This window comes from Xenopus laevis, chromosome 4S (genome assembly GCF_017654675.1).
Source record: "Xenopus laevis strain J_2021 chromosome 4S, Xenopus_laevis_v10.1, whole genome shotgun sequence".
Lineage (NCBI taxonomy): Eukaryota > Metazoa > Chordata > Amphibia > Anura > Pipidae > Xenopus > Xenopus laevis.
Window position 1 is genome coordinate 39,745,343 of NC_054378.1, and position 10,867 is coordinate 39,756,209.

General features: G+C 39.3%; 1 protein-coding gene across 1 annotated transcript; it reads left to right on the forward strand.

The window, feature by feature from the left end:
• Positions 1-418: 418 nt before the first annotated feature.
• On the forward strand, positions 419-8,043 carry XB5732280.S (uncharacterized XB5732280 S homeolog). The gene is made up of 2 exons (XM_018260483.2): positions 419-937; positions 4,065-8,043. The coding sequence occupies exons 1-2, from the start codon at positions 629-631 to the stop codon at positions 5,217-5,219; spliced, it is 1,464 nt and encodes a 487-aa protein (XP_018115972.1). The 5' UTR covers positions 419-628; the 3' UTR covers positions 5,220-8,043.
• Positions 8,044-10,867: the final 2,824 nt, after the last annotated feature.

A 10,867-nucleotide genomic window follows, 5' to 3' on the forward strand; every position in this document is an offset into this window, starting at 1 on the left:
ATGTCATACACTGTAATCGAAAGCACTTTAATACCCATCCGAATTGTGTCGGTAAGTTACCCTCGCATTTTACACTCCAGCAGCAGGTACTGATTGACTTTTCACTTTTTCTGAGGGGGGTGGGGGTTGCTAAAGCAGGAGAGAATCTGTCAAACTGAGCCTTTGAAGCTTCTGAATTACCAACGCTGGCTTTCTACAGCTGAAGATTGACAGCACTTGCAGCCAATGAGAGAGAGACCTCAGAGCAGATCAGAGGCAGTTAGGAGAGCACTAGAGCAGCAGCAGCAGCAGCCAGTGGAATTATCTGTACAACATTTATAATACATTTTATTTAGAGACTTTAATAACTTCATGTGATGATTCATTTCTGATTACTGATTTCACGATAGTTCCCCTTTAAGCATCGCTAAACTCTGTTGCAAGAACGTTCCTTACTTCTTTCACTTTTGCTTTTAACTTCCTGAAATGCAGACGTATGTTGCACTTTGACTGATGCCTGCTGGAACCAATCAAATGTGGCAGTGTGCCGAGAGCTGTCCAATGAATGACAAGTTCCACAGACAGAGACGAGAGCTTTTGAACTTCGAACTTCCTCATGCTGCAGTTGTGAGAACTTGCTGGGTACAACATGAAGGGAGAAGCGGAACGGCAGGAGCAGTATCAGGAATTTGTTGCTTATTATGAAAGGAAAAGCCGAGAAGGAAACTTGACTTTGTTTGACACATTGGACTCAAAGGGAGACCTCGACGTTCAATCAGGGTGTCCTCTCATTGCGGGGTTAGGGAGCCTGTCTTTGCAGGTGTTGAAAGAGAATGATATGGGTGCTAGGCAGCAGGCTTCTTTACTAAGAGGCCTCATGAAGGGTTTTGCCATTTTGGAGCTTGTCTGTGTCAATCTCTTCCTTTATCCATGGAGGAAAGAGATAAGGACTCTGAAGGTAAGAAGCAATGCCTGTGAGTTAGGGATGTGATGCATGTAGCTGGCTCACCTTATTCTCTAATGGATCAAACTACATGTAGCTGCTGCCTGTCTGTCAGTGTCATATAAATGCTTACATTCTGACAGTAGGGAAAGGACTTTTTCTGGGGTTCACTACATTGAAAACGTGTTTTAAAGAAACCTTTATTTTTCATCAGGTTACATTCTTCAGAAACTGGTCTGTAATGTCAAGCCTGCTGATCTCCAGCATTGTTGAACTACAACTCCCAGTATCTGATGGCTGCAGATTGGGTATCACTTTCCCACCTCTTACACTGACTGCAAATGCTTCTCTAGTCTCTGCACATTGGCTTGCTACTTAAATATAACTAATTGGGGGGATTTAGAGCATTAAAGAGCATCTATCACCCTGAATTTGCTTCCTCCGGCAGAGGTGTGGGCTCCAGTTGGGGGAAACAATAGTTAAAAAAAAAAAAAAAGAAATGAAAAATAGCTCCACCAGCACTAGGCCACCAACACCAGGAGGATGCTGCTGTGGGTTGCAATGTTGGGGCACATGCATGTACATAATGGGCTAATGCCACAACTGACTCATCATGTGCATGCATGTGATGTAAGCTTGTGACGCGTATCCACCACACCTATGTCAGACACATACACATAATGAGCAAGTGGTAGCACTCACTCATTATGCACATGCACAATATACAACATGGTTGCCCTCACCAGGAGCTCCCACTTAGCAGCGGGCTTTTTTTTAAATTATTGTATTGTTTCCCCTAACCAGAGTGCAGTCTTTATTAGGGTAAAGTCACACCTGGAGATTTTATTTTAGTCGCCCGGCGACTAACCCCCGCTTTGGGTCCACTTATCTCCCCGAACTGCTTCCGCCTACTAGAATGAACAAACGCCTGCGGCATGGCACTCGTGGTGCTTCGTTTTCCGAAGTCGCCTGAAGTTGCCTCACGAGGAAGCTTTGGGCGACTTTGGAAAACTAAGTGCCGTGAGTGCCATGCCATTCTAGCAGGCAGAAGACAGGGGGAAGCCGTTTGGGGAAATTAGTCGCCCCAAAGAAGAGGAGATTAGTTGACAGGCAACTAAATCTCCCCAAATCTCACAGTGTGACATTACCCTTAGCCTGCACCTCTGCTGGGGGAAACAAATTCAGGTTGATAGGTGCCCTTTAAGATAATTTGTTTCCTGATTCAGACTAGGCAGGCCGGATTAAATAGCATAATCAAAAACCTATACTACAAATGAAGCACCTATATGACGGGCCAGGGCTCATTCACAGGTATCAGATTTCTGGTTCTGCCCATGCTTTCTTATCAAATTAGAATTATATATTTAAGGAAGAAAGAGCCAGGTTCAATTCAGTGAGAGAAGTGTAACTCAATTCATTTTTCAGATAGAGTTCTACATAGTTTTCATGAGAAAAAGCAGTACTTAGTGTTTATCATCAAATTACCTGAAATTTGCAAAGCAAGTATACCATATAGAACGGGTATAAATTCATAAAAATACACAAGCTGTTTGGGGTGTGTCGTTTTCATTGCTGGTGTAATGGTCTTTGTACCACTTTTAAAAAATATTATAAAACCATGGTAAAACAGTAAATATATATACAGTAAGAATGTTGGTTTTCAGTAAACTTTAGAAGTCAGTTTTCCTCTGGTTGCTTTGGTAAGTTACAGAATGTGCTCAGATATCAGGATAGTCTTTCTGTCAGCAGGTTAGAGCTAGGTTAGCCTCAATAGGTACTGCTAATGCCTTGTCCCTGAGGGAACGGACAATGCCTTGTGTAGATATTTCTGTATAATACACAAAAGCCATGAATATCTTGTAAATTATATCCTTATAAACGGTGAGTAGTGATGTCATCAGTTATAAACGGTGAGTAGTGATGTAATTTCTGTCACATGACTCACTAAAATTTGTGTATTATAATTAATAAAGTACCCCCAGTTGTAAAATATGAGGATATTATAAGTTACCTTGGAGTTCCATGACCTGTATAAAAACACTCGGCCTTCGGCCTCGTGTTTTTATATGGTCATGAAACTCCTCGGTAACTTATAATATCCTTATATTTTACAAGAGGGGGTACTTTATTCACTATATATGATATAAGCACTCTTTATACGGATGGAGAAACTTAGACAGAATATCACCAGTTTGGCCTAAAGATCAGATCTCCTTAATCTGTATCAAAACATACAATTTGGCTGGGTTTGGTTTAAAAGGGTCTCAAAAGGCCAGCAGTGCTCAGTGAAGCCAACATTCAAGTGGCCACCTTCCCTCTATAAGTAATAGTTCACACAGGAAAAATAGTAGACAATCTATCAGGGTCTTTATTACATATGTGCTATTTCAGTCAAGGTGTACACATCTCTTTGTTTTTTCAAAGTAGTCAAATTTTCCTTGAGGCAACTTCAGGCTACTCGGGAAAATTAAGCAACACATATTTTCCCACTTGCAATTTACACCATTGCTAGTGAGAAAGCATTTGCAGGAGATTATTGCCGATTTATTGCAGGCAGCGCCCTAAATGTTGAGACTTTGTAGCATTCTGTCTTGAGTTAGCATCAAGGTACCAGTAGCAAAAATATGTGCTTAAATTAGCAGTGTCTGTGTTGAGAGCTGCTATGGCTATTGCCAAGCTCAGCAGCCCTATGCACTTTTATTACCTTATACTAAGAGCCCACACTTTGGTTGAGGCTGCCCCACCAGGAGGGAGTACTCGATACTTCAAATGGCCACCCTGGTACTAGGGTTGCCACCGGCCTTCCTATATATTTATTTTTTTTCATTATTAATAACATTGGGATCAATCATCATTTTTACCGGCCAGGTGGCAATCGTACCTGATACAGGAGGCTTATCGCTCGCTGGGGCCATTTTTTCAAACTATTAATTCCCCCAGTCAAAAAGAAACATACAAAAAGAATCTTTACTGATTCTTACCATCAATAATCTTATATGGCAAATTATAATTTAACATTATTATATTTTTGTATTAAACACAATTTGGGGGCAAACATTTGGCACCCTCCAGTGTTACATTAACATATAATTTATTTATTAAAACAAAAAATGTTGACCCCCCTTTTCTTTTACTGTTCCAGAAATTTACTGGTAATTTTGTGTACTTTGTTGCACCCGTGATTCCAGAACACATGGTGAAACAGATCCTCCAGAGAGTCGGTTATACAGTGGTCACAGACACTGAGTATATCTTTGGAGGAATAGTAAATTCCGAAGAAGCCAAACAAGCTGCCTTTGAATTATTTCTGTCCAGGACACAGTGTGAGACATTAATCAGGCTGATTCAAGAAGGCAAAATGGACCATGTGCAGCTCTTCCTTAATTCTGAAGGCAGCAGCGATATAAAAGAAGAACCGGATCAGGAAAAAGTTTTGCAGAATTCTGCTGGTAACTCAAAAACAACCCAAGAAGGCATACATAGCGTACAGAAAAATCATGCTGAAAATAAAGAATTGGACTTAAATCACACTGACAATGTTGCCATGCCTCCAAATCCAAAAATGCACAAAGATGTTTCCAATGCCTGTATCACACACGACTCTGTATATTTGTACAGCAACTGCTCAGAGAGTGAAGAATTTCTCAACCAATATAGTGACCTAAATCTAGCCCAGAAGCCAATTTTTCCTAAACACGCAAGCAGACAAAGCTATACAAAGACTAAAGACAATAGGAAAGATGAGTGGGTGCAACCAGTATGTGAAGAATCAAGCACGAGTGGTATCCTGACACAGGTCAAACACTCCCATGCTTTTGATATTGAAGGAAGCCACATACCCTCAAGTGAGCATGTCATTCAAGAAACCGGGAGTGATGGAATCTCTGAAAGCAATGAAATCATAACTTGTACCCAAGGCCTAACCAAAAAGGAGAGTAATCATTCTGAACGATTGGTGAACAAGCTGAAGCTTGAGAATATGGTAGACGAGTTGTTAGCCTATCCTATTGAAGAAACAGCACCTCCAAATGCTGAATCTGCAAACAGTAATGAGACAAAAAACTGCAATGCAAATGCCTTTAATTTGAGCCGACTCCGAGAGCCTCCCAGTTCCACATACATACCCCCTGGCGGGGCAGAGAGGCAGTGTGCTAAGATCATAGACATGCACCCTAAAGAAAATCACTTCCAAGCCCCTTCATCTGAAGACACATTTATAATTGATCAGTCCTTGTTTAAGATGAATGTTGACCCAAGAGAGGACTTTGTTCTTATCACCAGAAGAGAAAATGTGTAATTTTTTGGCCAAAAATGTAAAAAAAACAAAACAAAAATTATCTAGTGAAAAATATTTTTTCATAATATCTTTATACAGAATTTCAGAGCTTGATATTTTGTACAATAAAGTAAATGTTATAATAACTAAAATACTGCTTCACAAGAACATTTATAATAATCCCTACCAGAGTCAAGTTATTGAATATTCCCGTAGTTCTTAAAATGAACCTACAATTATAAAGGATTAGCTTCTTTGAGAAGTACAGTATTAGATATAGGGACCTTGAACATGGCACAGCCCCCTCTCCCCAACCACACGCAATGATAATGTTGTGGAAACATATGTGAAATTGGTAGATAAGGACATAACCAAACAAAGAAAGACTGTTACGTAAACCTATGCTTGATCAACGATCCAATATGACGGGTAGAGAGTGAAGGTGCCTTTCTGATTTAATGAGTAATAATAAATTGATATTTAAACCTGCAGATAAAGGTGGCGCTTTGGTGGTCATGGATAAGGACTATTATTTATCTGAAATCTTTGGTCAGTTATCAGATAATGAGGTGTACAAAAATCCCTGTTAACCCATTGAGTTCTATACAACAGTACATGATGAATAGGGTTCACCAGGTATAATTTGATGACCAATTGGAATATTTTCTCCTTGAAACTTATCCTGTTACCCCTGTATTCTACACCCTTCTAAAATCCATAAAAATATGGATATAAACCTGGACATCCAATTGTTGTGCGGACAGAATCTGCACTTAATCCACTGGTCATTTATGTGGAATTTTACAACCTCCGGTCTACAATACAACCTCCTATTTAAAAGAATCCAATCATTTACTTAATATCTTAGAATCATAAAATTACCAGCACATGTTTTTCTGGTTAGTTTGGATGTCTCCAGTTTATACACTTCAATTAAGTATTGTTCAGGGGTAACAGCTGTCAAATATTTTTTGGACAGCACTGATTACACTTCAGTCCAGAAAACATTCATCATTGATCTTTTAGAAATTATTTTACATCAAAATTATTTTCTCTTTGGAGACTCATATTATTTACAACAGCAGGGGCAGTGATGTGGCACCAAGTTATGCCAATCTTTTTATGGCATATCTGGAAACACATTAGGTGTATGTAAATTCCCGATCCAGTACCCATTGTTGGTTATATTTACTTTACATAGATGACCTGCAACTCAGAAACATTGACTTCTTTTATTGATTTTCTGAATAACATGGAGGATTTGATTCAATTCACATATGACGCTGACTGTATCAGTTTTCTGGATGTGAATATCACCAGGACTGGACTGAAATTGGAAACTGAATTCTTTAGAAAGACAACTGACAAGAATAGACTTTTACATTTTCCACCCATACTTTCTCAAATGTTCCCTTCCATAAACACAATTTTCACGAGTCAAAAGAATCGTTTTCAGCACATACAAATACAAGGAAAGGATTGACAAAATGATAAATTGTTTTAGAGAAAAAGGATACCTTGATGATGATTTTGGATAAGGGTTTGTCGTTAATTAAAAATAAGAGTCGTGAGAAGTTACTGCATTCCTCCAGAAACAACAAAGATAATGACAATAGGTTTGTCTTTGTTTCAAATGTCTCCACTGCTAGTAAATATGGCCGTAGAATAATAAACATTGGCACTTACTTGCATCGTGCTTTTCTAGTATTCCAGCCTTCCAACATCCACCCCTGATGGCATACATAAGGGCCAGGAGCCTTAGAGATCGACTAGTTAAAAACTGATATTGGTCCTTTAAGACACGTTTTCTCTGTAACCCCAAATATGGGACATTTCCTTGTCTTTATTGCACACAGGGAATGTGTTTTACCATCCTCACTTGGGTAAGACATATAACATATGAAAATTACAGATTTGAATCTTCCTTCGTTGTGTATTTGTTGAAATGCCCATGTGAACATATTTATATTGGGGAAACCACACAGAAGGTAAAAAATTGCATTTCCAAACATAAATGCACCATAGGCAAACAGTTGACTGCCCTTCCTGTTCCAGCACATTTTCAGAAACCTAAACACACAGTAAGCCAGTTACGCTTTCAGGTTATTGATTCAGTAGTGATCCCTAGACGTGGGGGTAAAAGGATCCTTATGATAAGAAACTGGAGATGCAGTGGATACATAGACTGGATACTATTTGGCCTCTAGGGCTTAACAGGGACTATACCCCAGGAATGTTTATTGAAATTGCATTAGGTATGTAGTCCTGTTTTTAATGGTGTTTAACGTTAAGGTATCACATGTACATTTTTGGGAATTTGTTTTTAACTTTCCTCTTTTATGATCTACATTGAACACCCTGGTGCATACAATGAAGTGCCTTAGTTAAAGTGCGGAGTACTGTATGTTACATTGGTACCATATAATGTCTCAGGCATGTATAGATCAATTCCCGTATGTTTTCAAATCCATATATTGGCCTTACATGATTCATCAAATGAAATTATTGTATCTGTGTTACTTTATTGTATCTTCACACAACTGAACTGTCACTGTGTTCTTTCACTGGATATTTTGTTATAATTTTAAAGACTTTGCTATGGACACCCTGCCACTAACCCACGGTTACACTTTTGGACTGTATGGCTATGGACTATTGCTAATGAAAAAGACTCTGTCGACTTTGGTCTATGTGGGCGGGATTAGAGGCGGGATTTAGCCTCCTTTTCATTATTTAAGTTTGTCACATGTATTACACTATTAGGCTTGACAAAGGGCCCTGTATAAGCCCAAAACTTTGCCACTTGCTTATGAGCTAATAAACATCTGTCAGCAATTCAACTGCATCAGTTGTGCCATTGGTATTTTGTTTTGTTTCAACCACATGAAATAGGCATCCCAAAATGGTTTTGCTCCCCCATATATGAACTAGAAAAGAAAAGCCATTCATCAGGGTTAGTGACTGCCATGTCTGGATGATGTACTTCATGCAAATGAATTGAGTATACATATGTTAGGCATCAAAGGAATGCAAATATTTTATTAATAATCTGAGCAGCCAGAACTATTTGTCTTAAACGCTTTCAGTGCCAGCCTATTCTTGAACTTAAAGGAGAAGGAAAGGCTGGAGACACTTGGGGGTGCCAAACATTAGGCACCCCCAAGTGATTGTAGCGACTTACCAAAAACCCAGGGCCGGTGCTCGAAGACAGAAGTAGATCTCTCCATGGTGCTCGCTCCTATAACCTGGGGCCAGTGCAGATTTCTCCCGATAGGAGCACAGGCCCTGGGTTTTTGGTAAGTCGCTACAATCACTTGGGGGTGCCTAACATTTGGCACCCCCAAGTGTCTCCAGTCTTTCCTTCTCCTTTAATTCTTTAACTTGAAACTGCCAAACTGAAAAACTAGAAAACAGTGTCTTGTCTTCCATGTCCTCTGGTACAAAGATAAAACATTATTATAAATATGTATGTCAGAGATGCCAAATAGCCATAGGATCATCAAAGTATATGGCATGTAGGGATCCTAAAATAAAAATAATGCATATACATTTTCATGACTGATACATTGGTTGCTGCATTTTTCAACTTCTTATCTACACACATCAAAACAACAACAAGAATGTCAAACGAGATCAGTGGTAAAAATGCCATTTCAACTAGTACAGTTATGCTAAACATGTTTTACGGCCACAGATAAACAATTAATAATCAAGAACTGGAAATGTAAAACCAGTAAAAAGAAATGCAATAAACATAACGTACTGCAATCAATACTTACAAAAATACTTCTGAGGAGAATAAAAACCTTGAAACGTTTATAAGATTGAAACATGCATGTGAGTTACACTTACTTGTGACAAAAAGGAGGAGAAAAAGGAGGAAAGACACAAGTATCATGGAATGTCACCATAGAATCTACAATCTGTTGCTCTTTGGTCTCCTTATCCACAGGTTATAGATACTATTTTCTGCAGCACTTAAAGGGGTTAAAACTAGCAATACACTGGAAGATTTAGCTCAAAGATTTGGAGAAGTCAGGGCACACGTTGCTATTTTTTGGAGATTAGTCGCCCATCGACAAATCGCTTCTTCTTTGAAGTTTACTCGTGAGGCAACTTCGGGAGACTTCAGAAAATTAAGCGCTCCGAATGCCATCCCACTAGCGATTAAGATTGTAGCCGGCGGCAAGGCAGTTCGGAGACATTATACGTCCGAAGAAAAGTCGATTTGTCGCTGGGTGACTAATTCTCCCCGAATCTTTGCATGTGTCTCTACCCTAAGTATGCAGTCATCTACTAAACTGTTCAACCTCCAGTGTGTGGGAGACAGACAGATTAGTGAGGGGTAAGCAGGGGGTGCTTCTAGTATAAAAGAATAGCAGCGCTAGGGTTTATGTACAGCCGTGTTTAAAATTATAGCAGTGGGTTTAAAAAACAAAGTGATTAAAGCTCAAAATCCTTATAATAGCTTCTATTTCCATACACACCAATGCATTGGGAACACTGAACATTCTATTTGTTTCTATGTTTGTAGATTTTGCTTTTCTTTGAATCACTGAACTAATATTTAGCTGTATAAGCACTGTTTCTGAGAACTACTGCACATCTGTGTTGCATGAAGTTGACCAACTTCTGGCACCTGTTACATTCCACAATTCTTCTGCATATCTTGGTTTTGCCTCAGAAACAGCATTTTTGATGTCACCCCTCAAGTTTTCTATTGGATTAAGGTCTGGGGAATATGGTGGCCATTCCATACCATAACATCAATCTTGTTGGTCTGGAACCAAGATGTTGCTCGTTTTTTTGGTGTTTGGGGTCGATGTCTTGTTGAAACACCCATTTCAAGGGCACTTCCTCTTCAGCATAAGGCAACATGACCTCTTCAAGTATTTTGATGTATTGAAACTGATCCATGATCCCTGGTATGTGATAAATAGGCCCAACATTATAGCATGAGAAACATCCCCATATCATGATGATTGCACCACCATGTTTCCCTGTCTTCACAGTGTACTGAGGCTTGAATTCAGTGTTTGGGGGTCATCTGACAAACTGTCTGCAGCTCGTAGACCCAAAAAGAACAATCTTGCTCTCATAAGTCCATAAAATGTTGTGCTATTTCTCTTTAGGTCAGTCAATGTGTTCTTTGGTAAATTGTAACCTCTTCAGCACATCTTTTTTATAACAATGGGACTTTGCGGGGTTTCTTGCCGATAGCTTGGCTTCACAATTGTAACAACCATTGCTGCATTCATGTGGGGTAGATGGAGACACATGGGCATAATCCCTCCTATCCCTTAACTTGTGATCATTCAGAAATGTGGGTGCAGGCTGCACAGGTGCTCCAAACTTAACTGCTGCCCTATGACAGGTCTGCCTTGTGTCTGCTGCCACAGTATGAGCCTGGGTGCAAGTGAGGGAGCACTAAGGAGCAATTTATTTTGCACCCTGCAATGCTCTAGCACTTGCCCCGAGACTGTGTTATGTTATTTAAAAAGTAATCTGGCAAAAATAAATGCAGAAGATGTTCTATTGTCTCATCCACCAAAACAACTGATACATTCAAAATTTATTTAAATTGACTATTTCCAACATCTTATAAAATGGCAGCAGTACTAAAACATGATTACTCACGAGAATGTTTAAATAAATAGTTATAATCAAAA

Bases quoted from the DNA above. Each gene is read 5' to 3' on its own strand.
- XB5732280.S (XM_018260483.2), top strand. From the start codon at position 629: ATGAAGGGAGAAGCGGAACGGCAGGAGCAGTATCAGGAATTTGTTGCT. The intron at 938-4,064 runs GTAAGAAGCAAT...TTACTGTTCCAG, and splicing joins AAGAGATAAGGACTCTGAAG to AAATTTACTGGTAATTTTGT.